Genomic DNA, 19,486 nt, shown 5'->3' with positions numbered 1-19,486 from the left:
GTGCGTGTTTGATTCTGCTATTCCAGTGGATTCCAGGTTCTGCATCTGTGGGAAATCTGTCTGGAAAAACGGATCATTTTTCCACACTTAACAGTTTTGTTCATCTGCTATAATAACCATGAAGGAAAAACGTGAATCGACGTATGAGAATGTTATCAAATTATCACCAAAAAGTTGAGAATTTGTATAAAACTATGTAAAAGAAAATTACAGGAATAAAGTCATAAAATTATCAGATTTTTACAAGGAAAAAGTCCTGCTTTTCCAAAAACAAATGTAAAAAAAAAATACGGAATTGGAAAAAATTTACAAGAATTTTTGAAAATGAACTTGTTAAAGTTGTAACATTGTTTTATAGGTAAAGCTGATTCAGCAAGAATTTTTTAAGATCTGATGTCTGCTACATAAACTAAACTGTTTGATTTTTGAAAATATTTAAAAGTTAAATGTGGCGTTTTATTTTGGAAGAATTAGGATGTTTTCATGTTAAAATATGACTTTTTGAAACATAAATATATAACTTTATTCTGATTAATTTTTTCACATTTGTGCAACTTTTTAATTGTAAAGATTTGATTTAAAATGTAATACTTTATTCTCTTTAAATTTTAACTTTTTACAACCATACGTTCTTAAAATTTATAATGGTTCATTCCCTTTATTTTCTTCAATTTTCAACCTTATTCTTGTAAAATATTGACTATTTTTTCCCTCTCATTTCACAACATTTTCCAAACATTTTTGAATTTTTCATAGTTCTCCAACTTTACAGTCGTAAATTTGAACTTTTATCTAATATTTCTGGGACTTTCAAACATTTTAACTCTATTTTTAGGGCTTCATTTTTGTAAAATTGTTTTTTGTAAAATTTAGACATTTTCTCATAATTCTACAACTTTATTCTTGTACATGTTTTATTTTTTCCCCTAACTGTACAACTTTATTCTCATTTTTTCTTTTTTTCCCTGTTGTTGTGGTCCTAATTCTCCATCAGAAGTTTCTGTCAGGCTCCTTAAAAACTATTTTTATGACATATCTGCAGGAGTGATGTTTTCTTAAAGTAACTTATAGTTTCTATTGAACTTGAAAGTAAAAAAGGCTAAAAGTTGAAATGAACTCTTTCAAATATGGCGGCTTAAAACAACCGCTCGTCGTTCAGCCATTTTTGTTCTGCTTAAAAAGAGTTTAAAGGTAGATGACAGCATCGTCAACAAAGATAAATCATCATTGAAATGAAAGTTTTGTTTGTTTTTATTTGAAAAAATTTGCAAAAGGAACGAAATTGAAAGCCTTTTTTTTTAGTGAATTTGATCCTAAATCCTCTCTGGTCGTCATGGTGATGCTTTCGTTTTTTTCGTTTTTTTTATATTTAATGCCAAATATTTTTGATCAAATCAACCTTATTATATTCTTATATACTATGATTGGCACAGAGGTTCCCCTCTTCAGGGGTCCCAGCCCCTTCAGGGCCCAGTTACGCCCATGTCCACTGCTGAAATGAGCATTTACTCTCTGAGGTAAGAAAGTGTGGACCGCATTAATTCGCTGTTTTACCAGAACGCTTTGAAGATTATCTCCTGAAAGAAAAACTGCCGGGTCAGGAGGGGCTGGAGGACCCGGGCCGTTTGGGATTTCTGTGGCTCTGAATGGTTTATTGGACATAGGTGATAATAAGCTTGGAGTTTAAGCCTTTGGTTAAACTGAGATGGAGCTGCCGTGAAGGCGGCTGCGGGGCGCCGGGGCCCTCTGAGAGCTGCTGCCTCGACCCCTGGTGGTCTCTCTTTGTCTCAGCTCTATGGAAGCATATGTGTTTCATATTTCAAAATAAAAGTCAATACTGGAAATGCCTTTTCATTTTCACAATGAAGCTTTTTTCGATGAATCTAAAAGAAAATGAAACACCGCTCATTTTCATTAAAATTATAAAGAAAATGGTATTTGACATTTCATTTTCCAAAAGTTCTGTTGTGAATGTGTAGCTAATTCAATTACAAATATCTACTTTGACAATATATTGGATTGACAGAAATGGTTTTTCATTGTCACAATGTAACCGCATCTATTGACTCAAAAATAAAATAAAAAATCAATCCTCCCAAAATGCTTTTTCATTTTCCAGGAGGGAGGCGGGGCGATGACATCAGTGCTCACTCTTCTTCTGCGTTGTTGGCCCGACTGGCAAACGTTCTCAAACATCTGTGCACAATTCTTGCTGGGATTAGCTTCCTAGTTGGAGTTACGAACAGTTTCAGAAGTGGAGACATGCAGAAGTTGAGGGAGGAGCATCCATGAAGTACCTTGTAGGTTAGCATTCGTGTGATCATAAAAATGTCCCATCATATAGATCAGTGTTTTTCCTTTTTTGAGCCACGGCACACTTTAACCTTGACAAAAATCCCGCGGCACACCAGCATCCCAAAAAAAAAAAAAAAGCAGAAACTCATAGTCTGTTTTGATCTACAGCCCCCCCCCCCCCCCCCCCCCCCCCGGCAATCTGACGTGCATTTTTGTGATAATTGTGGCAGAAAAAGCAGGATGTTTTTCTAAAAGATGTAATAAAAGTTAAGTTACATACAAACTGTATGTTCGTTGTGTTTTCAAGACGCTGTCCCTTTAAGCCAATGCATCATGGGAGATGTAGTGTGAAAACTGCGACAAAACGGCAGAAAGACTCGCGTCTCTGAGCTTCATGGTTTTGTTCACTTGTTCCACGGTCTGATACCGGATTCTGTGGAAAGTTACACCGCTAAAGACGAGCTTTAGCTGGTGTTTTTGTCGGAACTGACTGAGTTATGAGCTAAATTGGAACAAGGAAGTGGAGACTTTAACCACTTCTGATTGGTCAGACTGATGACATGTGATTAAGCTTTCAAGAATGATTGGTGGAGTCGTGGAGACAGTAAAAGCTGCGGGACTTTTCCTTACACAGTTATAGCTGCAGCTATTTCGCGTTACCGTCATTCTTATCAAAATGTCTTTAATAGAATCAAATAAACACAACGAAAAAAGTATTTTATGATCGTTTATATTCCTAACTACTCAGTGTTTTATCAGGACCTGTTTGGATGAACAAAGAGCTGATTTCCTGGAGATGGTTAATGTTTTTAGATCCGTTAATGAGGGCAATTTTCCACGGCACACTTGACCATCTCCCACGGCACACTAGTGTGCCGCGGCACACTGGTTGAAAAACACTGATATAGATCTCCTCTATCATCTTCTGCATGTGTCCACTTCTGTAAACATTTGGCTAATAATTAAAGGAGCTCAATCCATTATCATTCATCCGTACTGATTTTTCATTTTATTTTTGCTTGAGTCAACGGACGCATATTTGTTGATAAAATAAAAAAGCATTTCCGGTATCGACTTTTATTTTGAAATATGAGACGACTATGCTTCCGTAGGTTACTAGCATCAGTTAGCAACACACCGAAACTTATAAAACTTTATTTGAAGTTGTATTTGTGCTCATAATATTAGGACATCATGAAAAAAATGCAGTTTTAAAAAAATAACATACTAAGTTTCAAAACGACATTACAAACTACATCAACAAACTACATCTATTACATAACTTTTTTTTTTTTTAAACATTTCCTTCTACTTAGACTTGGGCTATGTCCAAATTCTCTTCCTACTCCTTAACTACTTAAAACCTTTATAATGCCCTGGATCTTAAAGGTAACGTCACTCACTCCAGTTCTCATATACAGTCAATGGAAAATCCTTATAAATATGAACATTTTACAAAGACTATTTAAGAATCCACTGTGTTCTGATGAAAACTTGTAGTATTTCTAAAAAATAAATTTACATACTTCTTTTTACATGAATAATCGTCCAAACGCAATGCATTGTGGTCTATATTTGCCAATCTCTTGATCACAGATACTCACTATTTTTTTTCTCAGACTTTTGGTAAATTTCCAGGGCACAGGAATTTAGAGTTGTAGATGTGGACACCCCAACAAAATTGTAAACGTCCAGTAATTAAAAACAATATTTTTAATAATTTTCAAAGAGAGTTTAGCTTTTATTAGTTTTCTATGTTACATGATTCTTTTAGGAATAAAATTAGAAATGACCTAAGAATATGTTCCTGAAATCTAATAGAATCATAAACGTTTATCCAAATGAAATCAGTTCTGGAATTTGGATATGATATCAAAGCCTCATTTTTCTTTCCTAAAGATATTTATAAATATATACATATATCAACTACAAACCGAAGTTTATCTAGCCAGATGCCATTAAATATCACTAAACAACAATGTCTTAATGGATGCACAATGGAGTATGTTACAGGATTTTCAGGAATAAAGTTTTATTTTATTGTATTTAAATTCTATGCTTTTATTCGACATTGTTAGCATTATGAAAACTGATTTATTTGATCATGGATTATTCTTAACAAAGTCAAGGTGACGTGGATTTTCTTTTACTCAGTCATGTTCAAATACTTAAAAGGAAAAACTATGTAAATTTCAATCGGATTTTTGTTTGTGGACATTTATTTTAAAAGAGGTTTGTAAAGCTTACAGAGATCAAGAGTTCTGTATATTATTCTCACAGCGCTTCTAGGTGAACACATTTTATTTGCTAATGTAACGCTTAATTTCACTCGTAAAATATATAAAACTGCTCAAAACCTTTGAAAGCGACCAGCTGATGTTTTATGAAGCTGACTCAAATCAAAGTGCGCGTTTGTATCATATATTCCGGTAAAGTTTGGACCACCTTCCTCTGAGCACCGGCTGACTGTGATAACTGTGTTTTGGTGAGTATTTTGGCTTCTTTTCATGCTAACACGCCACTTTTTTAGTCAAACTTTGGCAGACATGTTGGAGCAGTGCAGCATTCCTGTATAAAGTGGAGCGCACGCGCCGTTAATTCGCCGGTTTCCGGTCGTTGCTGTGACAACCACGAGGGAACCAGTCACGTTAGCTTGTTTAGCGGGCTAACAGCTTGCTAACTGCGGTCAGAACTTTCTTTTAATATTCTCAGCTTTCTGGTTCTACGTTATTGTTGACGAAGTATCTGTTTTAAACACGAAAACGTAATGTTTCAAGAGTCATTGGGTTTAAAAAAACTAAAGTTCGGTGAGGAAGAAAACGGATGAAATACAAAACAAATTGGTTTAAATTGTTATTGCAGCTTTATTTTAGTGTTAAAAGCTGCGTGGTCGCCACAGTAGACACAGCGTTTGCGGATAGCAGCTTTAAATCGTCACTGTTATGTTAGACTTCAGCTGTGTTGACAATGTTCTTCCATGTGCTGCACGTGTGGAGCTGCTGCAGTACCAGAGCCATCCACTAGATGGCGGGCTGCATCAGCCCCATTGTAAATCATAGCAGACTGGGATTCTTCATAACTCCGCTGGACCTTCTCACTGCAGGATTTCCCCAACATTTGGCTTCACAATGATAACTCCTGCTTTCGAGCTGAGCCAAGATCCAGAATTTCTGACCCTCAGCGCCCGTGTTCCCTTCACCAGAACCTCTGAGTTTGACCTCTTTATTGATGGCACAGATCTGAAGTTTTACGCTAAACCCTATTTCCTAAGGTGAGTTCATAAATATAGAGATTTTGCGTTTGCTGTTCCCTCACTGGGTCTTTTCAAATGTTCCCTTATTGTCAGATTAACTCTTCCTGGAAGAATTGTGGAGGATGGCAGAGAAAAAGCCACATTTGACATCGATAAAGGTAAGCCTCCTGCATTTCCAAGACCTGGGAAAATATTGACGAGTAGATAGTACGAGTTTTTTCAATGGATGTGATAAGCATTAGTGCAAAAAACATTTTTAAGAAGTCTGGTATTAAAGATCATTTTTCAGTTTCAGTATGAAATTTAGAAATATATAACATTAATTATTGAATCTACTTTTTCTGCTCGTGTTCTATTCAGAAAACTTGTGGCATTAAATTTGATAATAGTGTTGTAAATTTTTCATTTCCTGGTTTATTCTAAAAAAAAAGTAATACGGAGGCGTCAACAGGAAGCTGCTTTTTGAAACTGTATCAGAGCTTTCAGACCTACGACACACTTGAGAAAATATAATCAGTGCTGCATTTTAGTGTGTCGTAGGTCCCAATAGAGTTTGTCTCCCATTTCCAAGTACATTCATCTAACAACAATCTGGATATTTCAGAAAGTACATGTTGAGAATCTGACATAAGTTATGTCTTATTTTCTTCCGGGTGGTCTAAGGTTTTCTGCGGGCAAGAAATGGGCAAACCTGTTCGTGGGCCCACAGGTTGGCCGTTTAAAATGTTAGGGTCATAGATCGTTCGATGAACCCACAGGGTGAAAATGTTCATTTCTACGGGGATGCTGCCGGCGACAGGTTGTAGTGAAAAGTTATACAACATCTAAAGGCCCGTACACACCAGGACTAATATTCGCCAGGCGTTATTCTTCAGCGTTTTTCGCCACGTTTTTTGTGTTCACACCCAGGCGATTTTCGCTGACAATGAGCCGAGCGAACATGCAATTTCATTCCCTGACATTAGATGGCGCTTAATGTAAACAGAAATACTCCTGTACACAAGGTGGCGCTGCGCAACTTTACGATTCTTAAAGTCGCTTTTCACTCAGAAGAAGAGAGCAAGTATTTACGTGCTTGTCAGAATCATACAAAGAAAACATGAATATTTCAAGCACCAGTTGCTCCAACTGGTGCTTGTTTCGGGGATATTTTAGAATGTCCGTCATTATTTCTTCGTGGCAGTGTAGACGCTACTTGGCGTCTATCTTCTTCGCTGGTATATGTGCTCAGCAAGGCAGTTTTGTGTTTGAGCGCCCCCAAGTTGTGTTTTACTGTAATTTCAGAAGCTCCAGACACGTGTGCAAAAGCGCCATTCTCATTGGTCGAATAGATTTCGACGCGATGTGTCGAAAAAAAACAACAAACCCGAGGCGTTTTTTTTTTTTGACGCTTTGACGCGTGGCGTTTTTTCGCGTCGGTGTGCACACTCTCATTGGTGCCCTTTGTTTAGTCACGAGGCGTTAAACGTCGGCGAAAATCGCCGGCGAAATTCGTCCCGGTGTGAACAGGCCTTCGGGCTAGGTAAGGATGTGTCGTACAGACTTTTGCGTTTTGTTGATCTTCCCCCGATTCCTCCGCACTGCGCAGGGAGCTCGTTGGGGCAGTTCACGTGATACGTGCACGCTCCTTAGACAATTGTACAATCGTAGCGTCGTTGTGTGGGCATTTTTTGGGCGCTTGCGTTTTGCCTGCACACCCCGTGCTTGCAGCATTTGCGCGTGGTCAGTAAGGAGCCAGCACGCACACCTTTCTAGAGTGCTGCTAGCGTAAGGGCGCCGTTTGTCAGCATCACCTGGAAGTCGTGTATGCGTACTTTACGCTATCCTTCCCGATACCAAAGCAACGACAATTGTACGTTCCAGTTTCATTTCGTCTTTGAGTTGGCTGCACCAGAAAAAAAATGGAACTGTAAATATGCATTCACATTGTCATGGCAACACAAGTTCATGCAGTCATTTGCAATGAAAAGTCTATGTAAACGCGGGTTTCGGGCTTCTGCGTTCAATACTCGTGTTAAACGTAGCTATGCAAGTTTCTATGACCGTTTTCGGGCTCTAAGTCAAACCGGCCGCTATTAAACCCACTGTGACGGTTTGTGGACGACTTTTCCTGAGGTGCCAGTCCCGTCTCTCTCCGGACATATAAGATAAACAAAAACAAATAGAAACACTGGCAGAGAGGATGTTATCCACAACCTCGACTCTTCACACACAAAAAAGCCCACAGCAGTATGACAGGGACTCTTTAAACCTTGAGCTATCCTATGACCCCACCCTTACATTGACGTGTTCTCCCTACTGTGACAAAGGTGGATAAAGGTGGAAAGATTTCATGTAATCCATGGACACCAGTTAAGATCACAAATCATTGAAGAAAAAAGGTTCAGAGCATTGTCTAGTGGGTCTAAATGACCCAACTCCCAATGGTAAAGTGCCTAAGATAGCACAAGGGTTACTGTGGCTAAGAGAGGCTTTGTTTACATGACAGACTGCAGGTTCGTTTTCTCAAACGCCGAGGTAAACACGGATTTTACCGCTCATCGCCCTGACGTCGGCGTTGTACACATCACTCTGATCCATCAGGAGAACTGGAATCTCAGTTCTGCAGAACTTTGGCCCGCTTCACTCACAGCATTTTCACTGAGGCTGAAGGACGCTCATGAATAATTAAATAAATATCGTCTTGACAGCATTTCAAATCCATACTTCTATCGCCAAATGAAATATCGCGGTATATTGTCAAATAGATTTTTCTCCCTTCACCCCTATTCCGGACAAACCCTAAAACCTGCAGCACCTATGCAGGTGCATGTGAGGGAGGCATTAGTGTCGTCATACACCAGCATGAACCATGCCAAACAGCGATGGCCCCCCACGTGTGCATGAGCTTCAGAAGCATGTGAATTTTCATGTGGCTCTCATGGAAGTTGCGGTTTGGGCCTCCAGTGTGCTCCAGGAACATAAAGAGGCCTTCTGTGATGCTCATGTAAATGAGCCAGAGAGGGTTTTGCATGGGGTTTGTGCGCTCTCCCGACTACACAAGTGCAGTTTGTGTTGTCGTTCAGACAAATTAAAAGCGGTGACAGGTTTGCCCGATGCCACTGAGTATGATTGATCCTCCGGGCGCCTTTGGTTTGTGTCGGAGTCACTCAGCCGTGAGGAATTAGCTTAACTGATGGAGTTATTCATCCCGTCCAAAGGGCCGCTGGAAGCGTCTGTAAAACTGTCATGACTACAGCGCTGACCGTAATGGCTCTGGTTGCCGCGACAGGAGCAGCTTCCTTTTCTTTTACATTAAGGCTGTTCCCAGGATATTTACTAGACTAGAGCCTTACCCGTCAGTGTGATCTGGATCCAATTAGCTGTAATGAAGTGTTTTAGAGAGACATCTCTACTCTTGTGTTAGTGTCTGTTTAGAGAAGCCCTGCTCTTATTTAGACTTCTAATGAAGTTAACATCTAAGCTCTTAATCAACTCTAAAACTCCAGACACTTTAGATCAGTGGCCCCCAACCTTTTCCACGCCGCGGACCGGCATGACGTCATACAAACTCTCACGGACCGGTCTTCCAAATATAGGTGGACGGTTATTGTAGAAATACTAGCACGAAGGAGGATCAAAGACGTGACAAGATGAACCCTGTGCTTTTATTTTGACAAGCTTAACAGTTTACATCGCACAGGTGTGATCATCCTCTTCCCTTCCCACACTCATGGTGCAAAAAGAAGTACTGTCTATTAAATGTAGCTTTTTTTGAGAGTTGAAGGCTCCTCTTCTGTCTCCTGGCTGGGTGTTTTCCTCTTGGCAAAGAAACTTTCCAAAGATGTTTGTTTTTTATTCATTTTGCTAGCTCCTGGCTTTTATTCTAGCGGTAACCTATCACGTAACCGAGAAGAGCGCATTGGCAGATGATTGTAGCAGAGAATCAAGGCGAATTTCTCAAATAAAACATCTTTCAGATTCCGAAATAGATAAAACGGAAGTCATGTAATTTATTTTATTTTTTCTGTGCGGCCCGGTACCAAATGACCCAGGGACCAGTACCGGGGTCAATGGGGGCTGTTATGCGAAACATTTACAGCTGATTTAAGTTGTTGCACATCAAGGCAAAGCTGCCTTTCTCAGCTTTAGAATTATGTTTACTACATGGTTAAAGAGTGACGGTAGTTGAAAGATGTCAACGGTTAAAAAATCAGTGGTGTCTTGTTCCTAAAGACTATTTTAAACTGAGCAGCAGTGGAAGCAGTTTGTTTTCTTTACAGATAGAAACACAGCTGTGGTTGTTTACATAGCATCATAGAGAACAGCTCATTAACAGGATTCACTAGACTTGACACAAAAAGGGTTTAACTGGCCAGGGGTCTGCTGAAAAAACCTAGCTAGTCTGCTCTGGTTACAAACCAGTATGTAGGTTTGATGTTTCTTTTTGTCTTTTTAAATACACATAAAAAAATATAAAGCTTCGTGTACAACAAGCATAATCAAACAGAAAATGAGAAGATATGAGGGTGTGGGACAGAAACCTGTCTAAGTTTATTTATATGGGTACAACAACAAAAAGTAGAACTAAAACTAAACATCTTCTGATTGGAAGCTCTCAGGTTTGGTTTCCACCTTGTCCGCCCATGTGTTGAAGTGTCGTTGGGCAAGACACTGAACCCCACGCTGCCCCTAGTGGTTAAAGGTTGGCCCCAGCGTTTGGCAGCAGCGTGTGTGTGGATGGATGGCTGTTTATGGGTGAAGGGGACTGAAGCCCCTTCAAGGAAGGAAAATGAGTAAACGGCATTTAGCGTGAAGCTATTTTCATTTGCGATTTCATAGACATTGAATCTAAAGCAAGAAGCTGGAGGTTGACCGAGTCGTACGTCATTGCAGGACTTTTCACTCTGCGGATCCCAAAGGAGACGGCAGGAGAACATTTCCAGGGGCTGCAGATGCTCACGAGCCTCCTGGCTCCCAAAGGCTGGCGTTCGGCCAAACCTCTGGTGGAGGACTTGAGCGCGGGTGAGCTGCTGGAATGTAAAGCCTCGTGTACGGTGACCAACTCCACTCTGACGAAGGCTTCCGATCCGTCAAACAGAATGCAGTGGCAACGCAGGAGGCCACGAGGAGGACGAGGAGGAATTCGACTGGCAGGTTGAGCAGCAGGTTTACACGGAGAAGTCGGAGGAAGAGCTGGGTCTGCTGCAGAAGTACGGCTTTGCCAATCTAAGGTGTGGCGTGTTCCATCGACTACAGGTCAGACTCTTTAAGCGTCTTCAAATACTATTTTTTAAGTGGCAAAAACTCTGATCCCTGTGCTGGAATGGACTTTAGGAGGAACTGTGCGAGGTGATCGACCTGAAGAACCCAGAGGCCACATCTGCAGCGGAGCGGCGGCGGGCTCGGCTGCAGGCGGAAGCCTCGGCGTTCTCCTCTGACCATTACCTGTGAGTTCCAGAGGTTGACGTTTGGTTTGAATACTTGGGATGCAGTTTAAAGAGGAAAATCTGGATTTTTTTCCCCCTCTTTTTTTTTTTTTAAGGGCGGATTTGTTTGAAGATGATGAAATAAAAAGGCTTCTGAAGTTCAGACCCTGGTGGACAAAACTGAGGGTCTCCACAGAGCAGGAAGAGGAACAGGGTGAGTTTTCAGTTCGGACCAGAGGGACCATCCGTCCCTGTGGACATTTATTCCAACTACAGACTCAAACAGACTTAAAGTCCCACTCCGATCATCTTTTGATCTATTCTAAAAGCGTTACCTTGTAACTAAGATTATGCCGTTTTTAGGCAAGAAGTGTTTTTTCTATTTTTTTGGGACATTTTGTTTCATCAGAGAGTCACCTCTGAGTTGTGGGCAGGGACTGTTGGCATGGAGCGACCCCACCCCACTGCCACAAATTCCTTATAAATGCCCTCCATCATCCTAAAAATGTAACAAGAAAATGCCATAAACACCGTTTTCATCGGAGTGGCTGCCATTTTTAGGGGTTCGGTCTTAACTTCTGCACTACAGCTCCTTTGAAGCATCTTTGCAGATCTGTGCGATGAACGTGGATTTAGGCAGACGTGGGTCCAGGTGTGTGAATCTAGTAAAGGTCCTTATCTGTGCATATCGGGCTTTTTGTGTTCTTACTGCGGTTACTGGGCAGCCATCAGTCAGGCCGTTAGCCGCGGCCTGATTGTTTTTTTTTTTCCCTTTTAGCAGCGACGGCTCTTCCCAGCTCCTCGCCGCGCTCATCAGACGGAGCAGCTCGCTCCAGCGCACGTAAATGCTCTAAATCGAACCTGATGTCTTGATTGACAGCTGAAACAGCATTAGCCTCAGCTGGGCGTAAAGAACAGCGACAGCTGGAAGATTTAAGCAGCTCGCCCGTCAAACATTGAAGGCGGTTTTTCTTTTTCTGTGATTTAACCGTCGGCCGTATATTTCAAAGGGAGAACTGTTAGTCCCCCCCCCCCCGCTTGCTTTTGCTCCGGCTGATATAGATGTCAGCTGACAGATGGATGTGGACGTGAGTGCTAATGAAGTCGAAAGTGGCCCCTTTGTGCTCTGCAGAGTCAGGACCCAGCTGTCCTCTGGGGGCTAAGTGGTCTTGACAGCTTAACCTCTATCTGCTGCTCTTTATGCTCGACTTAAGAAATCATATCTTTCAGCACCGTAGATGATCCTTTAGACCAATCATTAACTAGGCTGCAGCAACCCAAATGACTGCAGAGGCAACAGACACGCTACGGCATGAGCTGCAATATATATATATATATATAGTAGATTCACACTACAACTAAAAGCGAGAAAAATTGTGGTCTTCGCGTGAAATTTTCTCAAATGCATCACGAATAAACCTAAAGTCTAAAATAACCAAAGCAGAAGTTTGATATGGAAGCGATTCTGTAGCATAATTAAAAATTAAAAGTCAAAAGCAGAAATGCTTTTTCATTTTCAAAATGTAACTGCATCAAATGACTCAACATTAAAATGAAAAATCAATCCTTCAAAATGCTTTTTCATTTCTACTTAAAAACCGCTTATTCTGTGTCATAATTAAAACAAAAATGCAAAGAGGGGATTGCATTTGCCTTTTAACATCCACCCTGCGAACATTGTCGCATTATTCAATCCGAATGAGCATTTCCAGCGAGGAGGCGGGGCGATGACGTCACTGCTTTCTCTGTGTGTCCGCCTGCTAACAGACACAGACTAGGAACAGTGGAGCTTTGTGTTGGCGGCAGAGAAGACGGCTTTGTGACGGTTGTGAACTTCTGATGATTTTACACAGCTTCTCAGGACTACATAGCAGCATTTCCACCTTCTGCGGTCCTCATTCGGACGCACAGCGGACAAGCTTTTGTTCTTCGGACCGCCAGCTGCCTTCGCATAGCGGAGCGCGAAATGCTGCTACGATCTGAGAAAGCATCATATGAACTTGTGTTTCCAGTGGTGTCCAGAATAAAATAAAGGCTGATGTAATTCCCACATATTTACATATTTATTTGCAGCTTTGCGCTGATTTTGCTGTTCGATGACAGCTGGAGCCCCATCAACAAACAGCAGATTTCTCCATGCTAAACGCTTGCTGGTTGGACCAACACTCAGCGTGAAGCTGCAGGAGACTATCTTGTAATGTGCTTTTATTACAGTAATGATTATAGTTAAGGGCTTGCTCGATCATATTTTTTTTTAATCCTAGCGGTCAGGGCTTTTTTCTTCGCTGCAAGGAGGACCGAAAGACGGGTTAGCGATAGGCTAATATGTGCTTCAAACATTAGGAGGTACTCGAAACTCAGAACGGACAATGAGCATTGCTGGAAATGCTCATTCGGATTGAATAATGCGACAATGTTCGCAGGGTGGATGTTAAAATGCAAATGCAATCCCCTCTTTGCATTTTCGTTTTAATTATGACACAGAATAAGCGGTTTTAAGTATAAAATGAAAAAGCATTTTGAAGGATTGATTTTTCATTTTAATTTTGAGTCATTTGATGCAGTTAAATTTTGAAAATGAAAAAGCATTTCTGTTAATCTTTTATCTTTAATTATGCTACATAATCGCTTCCATAGTCTGAAGGTGAGGATCAGTAAGTTTTGCAAATAAAAATCCATTGTCACCATGAGTCATTTCTTCAGAGTGCCACAAGGGGGAGCCATTCAAGAAGTTTGACTGCCTCCCCCCAGGTTTGGATGAGACACATTTTTAACTGTATACAATAAAAGCAAAATGTTGTCCAAGTTTATATTTATTTTTACTGTGGCCATGATGACATTGAGGAAAGTCATAAAGCAACAATGAGATCAATCAAACCTTTATTGATACACAAAATAAACCGTTACACAAAGGACTTTGTAAAATGCGTTTGTGGGGAAGGCTTGGAAATAAACAGCAACCTCATTACATAAATAAACTTTAGCATTAAAGATTCAAATAAAGAAAAGAAACACTGACTAAACAGAGCAAAAGACGGATTCAATCTGGTGGAATTAAAATTTGAATTAAGAAGAAAAAAGACACCTAGTTTGGTTTGGATATTGGAGGGGGCTTGAAACACAAAACAAAATCTCAACAAAACATTACTTTACAATAAGAAAATCCCCAAAATTTGACAGAAAATATGCTTATCTTCAGGTTGCATGACAGAAAAATAAAAATATAACCATCCTAACTCAACTACTTCTTTTCTCTCCAAAAATTCCCAATAGTTCTATTAAACACGGGTGGGAGAAGGATAGGCCGCAAAAACACTCAGGATGGGACAATAAAATTAGAAAGTGGTAGAATATATTTGAACGTTAAGTTTTATAACTTCACGTCCTGTTTTTTATTTTAATTTTCTTGTTTTGCATTTATTGTTAAATTACTTATGAGGGTTGAAGACTGCGTAGATATTAGCTAATCTTGTCTTGATGGGTTCTAATAATAAATATGGGCTCAAACTATTGATTCTTTTGGAGAACTCTCCTTAAAAAAAAATTTTCACGGACGTTCAGAAATGAAAAAATGTTGCTGCTCCGCTCGGACTGCATTTTCATCTGCATCCTGCAGAGGTCGCTGTAATCATCTCCACATTCTGGAGCCACTTTTCGGACTCAACAGGTATTGTGAAGCCTGTTTGCCTGGTGCCACTGCACCATCTGGACCTGCAGGGAGCGGCGGTGAGCCAGGCAATGCCGCTCCAGTTGGAGGATTTAGGTCAGAAATTAATTTTCTCCAGCTTTGGGCCAAAGCTTTATGGAATTGAGCAGCGTCCCAGTGGGGCTGCAAGACCGTGATGATAACACGAGTGGCTCTCAACGCTTATTTTCCCCCCTTTGAGCTCATCTCTTGCGCTGTCCTGCGTCTGCCCGGCTGCGCTCTGCCTCTGCAGCTCAGGTATCCTCTGCAGGGGACTGAAGTCTGACGTAATGCAGCAGGAATCTCCCTCATTGGAAAAAAATATGCATTCGCCCGTTTCCTGCAGCCAACACACAGTGTGCACAGTGTGTGCGCACATGCATGAGGAGCAGGGACTCCTCTCATGCATGTAGGAATTACTTTCAGCTGTTTTCAGGAGCTGCTGGGAAAGAGGCAAACCAGTCGACTTGCGTAGCTGCAGGCGGTCAGCGCTCCTCTGTGACGGGCGACGCAGATTGCTTAAATGGGATTGAAGTCTGTTTGTGTCGCCCCATTAGGCTTACCACAGATCCCCATTAGGCAGATGTCTCTTTCAAAAGACTTGAATGGATTTACAGAGAGCAGGAAAAGAGGAAAACTCCGGCGTTTAAATCTGTTTGGCTAATTTTGTCCCTTTAAAGGTGGGCGATTTGGCTTCTCTGTGTTTTGCGGAGAACAGCTCTGCAGTTTATCATCTGACAGATGTTTTCTATTTGAAACCTGAGTCAGAGTGAGGTTAGAAAATGCACTAAATGAACTTGCTAATTTGTGAAAATAGATTTTCTCAACGCGTATAGTCTGTTTTTGAACCACACACTCGTGCTTTAAAGTCCAGCTCTGATGGAAAATGTTCTTGTGCCATTTTTCTGATGATGGAGGACATAAAGAAAACTGGACTTCAAATTTGATGTGAAACAGGAGCAGATGGAGCAAAATGCCACTTGAAAAAGAGCGCATTTGTGACGGGAAAGAATATGCTGGGTGGCCTACAAGCAAAGGGGAGGGGAATGGGGGCGGGGTTGCTCCAAGCCTACAGTCCTGCCAAAAACTCAGAGGCAATTTTCTAATGAATTCCTGCCACTCCACACAAACTAAGTCTAGAAAACGACACAGTTTTTTCCATTTTGACTACAAAATAAAATTCAAAGACCACTGGAAAGGCTAAAATAGATCAAAAGGTGATTGGAGCGCGAACAGCATCTTTGTTTTCACATATCTAAGTATTGCAAAAAAAAAAAGGATTTAAAACTATTTATTTTGAAAGAAACGTCTTAAATCTTTTAATGTTCTTTCCAGTTTGGTTTTTGGCCATCCGGTCATAGCTGCTGTTAAAAATGCCGCTTTGCATAAAACAGCAGGAATTTTGATCATAATCTCATCTTTTACCAATTGAAATAGTCGTGGTTCAAAATGCGCGCGTAGGTTTTCATGAATCTCCATTCTCCAGTGTTCCTTTTGTGGGTTTGTGTGGGCCAAAGCCTCGTCCTCATACTGATAACATTGTCACGTGGTTGAGATCAGCCTGGGACAGCCTTTGTCCCTCTAGGAGTTGGAAGGATTTTTTTCTGTTTTTGCCACAGAAGCAAATGTGTTGTTGCCAAATCGTTGGAGTTCCTCGGAAGCTTTCCTCCCGAAACACAAGTGTGAATCCTCAAAGATTGTTTGCCAACATTTGGGACATTTGGAGCATGGTACGGGCGATGGATCGTAGCATTTTTGTGACGTTCTTTAAGGTGGCTTCACAAACCCCAAGGTAACTGCAAGGCACTATTATTAATTTGCAGTGAGGCAAAAAAGTATTTAGTCAGCCACCAATTGTCAAAATTCTCCCGCTTAAAAAGATGAGAGGCCTGTAATTTTTATCAGAGGTATACCTCAACTATGAGAGACAAAATGAGAAAAAAATCCAGAAAATCACATTGTCTGATTTTTAAAGAATTTATTTGCAAATTATGGTGGAAAATAAGTATTTGGTCAATAACAAAAGTTCAACTCAATACTTTGTTATAGACCCTTTGTGGGTGATGACAGCTGTCAAACGTTTTCTGTATGTCTTCACAACGGTTTTCACAAAATGTTTTTGGTATTTTGGCCCATTCCTCCATGCAGATCTCCTCTAGAGCAGTGATGTTTTGGGGCTGTTGCCGGGCAACACAGACTTTCAGCTTTGTCCAAAGATTTTCTTTGGAGTTGAGATCTGGAGACTGGCTAGGGCACTGCAGGACCTTGAAATGCTTTTTATGAAGCCACTTCTTTGTTACCTGGGCAGTGTGTTTGGGACGGTTGTTATGCTGAAAGACCCAGCCACGTTTCATCTTCAATGCCTTTGCTGATGGAAGGAGGTTTTCTGACCACACGCTCTTTCTTTTTACCTGGATCAGTCGTCCTGGTCGCTCTGTTTCCACCCCCATGCTTTAAAATAGTTATGGTGTTCTTTGGATGCAACTCGGCCTTCTTTCTCCTCCAAACACGATGACTTCTTACCAAGAAGTTCTATTTTGTTGTCATCTGACCATAGGACATCCTCCCAATCCTCTTCTGGATCATCCAAATGCTCTCTAGCATTTAGCAGGGGGACACGTCTGACACTGCAGGGTTTGAGTCCCTGGCGGTGTAGTGTGTTACTGATGGTAGCCTTTGTTACTTTGGTCCCAGCTCTCTGCAGGTCAGTCACTAGGCCCCCCTGTGTGGTTCTGGGATTTTTGTTCACTGTTCTTGTGATCCTTTTGACCTAACGGGGTGAGATCTTGCAAGGAGCCAAACTGGTGCCATTAATACAGGTAAAGAGTGGAGCACAGAGGATCCTCCTTCAGAAGAAGTTACAGGTCTGTGAGAGCCAGAAATATTGCTTGTTTGTAGGAGACCAAATACATATTTTCCACCATAATTAGCAAAAACATTCTTTAAAAACCAGACAATGTGATTTTCAAATTTTTTTCTCTCTCATTTTGTCTCTCACAATTGCGGTATTCCTATAATGAAAATTACAAGCCTTTTGAGGATTACAACTTGTAAAATTGGTGGCGGACTAAATACCGTTTTGCCCCACTGTGCTGCAGTGCTGTAAGTCTATCAATGGTTCTCCTGAACACGGCTTCTCTTGTCTTCTTCTCACTGCTGGACACTTAGCTGCTTCCTCCACAGCTGAGACCCTCAGTGTGGATGAAGATGATTGTCAGTAAATCTGGACTGTACTTGGACTTATTGAAATTCCAGGTGAAGTCAGAGAGGATGTGCTCCCTATTTTGAGTCTGTGTTGATTGCTTTTTTTTAAGTTTACTCTTTAAACCACAAATCAGTAAAGGAAAAACAAAATTCAGTAACCATTTTTGGATTTTTCTTTCTTATGACTTTTTGCACATTTAAACCCTGGTCACAAGTCATGGTAGAGCAGCCGGTCATCCACTCCTATATTTTGGTAGTTGAATTCAAACTGGTTCATAAAAGAACAGGCGCTGTTCACTGGAGATCAGAAGAATCGTTACAGATACCTGAGATCAGAGAAAAGCTCAAAAAAGGATGGAAATTCATGTTGGCGACACCAAATACTAGGTGAAGCCAAGATGCACAATAGGTGTGTTTGAGATCACCTGGTTTGTGACGTATGTTTTTGCTCCAACGTCACCTGTCAATCATCACAAAAATATCACCAGAAAGGGGCGGGATCAAGGCCTGACTTAAGCGAACGCAGCTGGAGATTTAGTACTGTGCTGACCGCAAGCCGCCAATGACTACAAAATAATGCATTGTGGGGGGGCTGCAAAATATCATCTTGGGGGCCGCAAATAGCCCGCGTGCCGCAAGTTTGAGACCCCTGCGATATTGTTAGCCATGTTATATTTTCACAATAATCACCCTACCAGACAGTATGACCGAGCGCCTCATAGTGCAGAAGCTACCGAATTTCTTCTATTGTTCTTCATAAACGGTGGTTCATATCATGTTGTCCAACTCGTTGACCTCTACAGACATTGAGGTCATTCTTGGTAAACGTCGTCAGTGCTTAGAAGAAGCCAAACACAACTTCATGTCTGTCTGTGATCGAGAAGCGAAAATTCCCTTCACTTTTGCAGCATTAAACCTGAGACCGTTTAAGTCCATGTAAGCTCACACACCACACTTCATCATGTCTGTTTGAGGAAAGCAGAATGGACCCCCCCCCAGCTTATTGTGAGCGCGCTCTTAAAGACTTAAAGCCCTAAGCCGGCTCGGCTCGGCTTTGATGGGGCTGTTTATCCCCGCAGCCAAACAGCAGGCGTTGTTATCTGGAAACAAGCATTTGAGTGGAAAATTGTCGTTCTCCTGCAGCCGTGTCATTCAGCGAGGAAGAGCGGGAGCAGCTGAGGAGGTTCACCAACCGATCCTACCTGCTGGACAAGACGTCCCGCCGCCAAGCCTGGCTCAGCCTGGTGGACATCCTGCTGGCTTTCTGCTACGAAGTGCGCTCCACAGAGGGAGAGCACAGTGTAAGTGTGTGTGGGAGGAGGCAGGCTCCTCCTGAACAGTGCTTAGTCTTGGATGACAAACTCCTCCGTCCTTCAGACCCCTTCCATTTTGTTCAGGGCCTTAAGAGATTACGAGCAGATTGCAGAGCTTAGCGTGCGCCCCCTGTGTCGGCTGCAGCAATGTAAGGTGAAAAAGACCCACTTTGTTGTCAGGGACACCTGTGTGAAGTGTTGTGAGACGCAGAGGGATCATCCTTTGAGTCTGCGATGCAACATCTTCTGAAATGAGGGTCACAGATGATTAAAAAAACCACTGATTTCAGGAAGTGATCCAGCCGAAGATCTCCAGGTGACATCACAG

At 41.4% G+C, this 19,486-nt stretch overlaps 1 protein-coding gene across 2 annotated transcripts in view; it reads left to right on the top strand.

The window, feature by feature from the left end:
- Positions 1-4,674: 4,674 nt before the first annotated feature.
- shq1 (SHQ1, H/ACA ribonucleoprotein assembly factor) overlaps positions 4,675-19,486 on the top strand; it is a 37,727-nt gene continuing 22,915 nt past the window's right edge. Inside the window, exons 1-8 of one of the 2 annotated variants that reach the window (XM_023955093.1) lie at positions 4,675-4,780; positions 5,399-5,566; positions 5,642-5,706; positions 10,424-10,552; positions 10,629-10,786; positions 10,865-10,977; positions 11,073-11,170; positions 18,989-19,146. In XM_023955093.1, the coding sequence (XP_023810861.1) occupies positions 5,424-5,566; positions 5,642-5,706; positions 10,424-10,552; positions 10,629-10,786; positions 10,865-10,977; positions 11,073-11,170; positions 18,989-19,146 (864 nt within the window). In that variant the 5' untranslated portion in view covers positions 4,675-4,780; positions 5,399-5,423. Of the gene's footprint in view, positions 4,781-4,816; positions 4,981-5,398; positions 5,567-5,641; positions 5,707-10,423; positions 10,553-10,628; positions 10,787-10,864; positions 10,978-11,072; positions 11,171-18,988; positions 19,147-19,486 lie in introns of those variants that run through there. The other variant, XM_023955092.1, reaches the window with a different exon arrangement.

The sequence above is a fragment of the Oryzias latipes genome, chromosome 5, assembly GCF_002234675.1.
Source record: "Oryzias latipes chromosome 5, ASM223467v1".
NCBI classification, from domain to species: domain Eukaryota; kingdom Metazoa; phylum Chordata; class Actinopteri; order Beloniformes; family Adrianichthyidae; genus Oryzias; species Oryzias latipes.
Note: the sequence above shows the minus strand (reverse complement) of the source record. Positions and strands in the feature narration are given on the sequence as shown.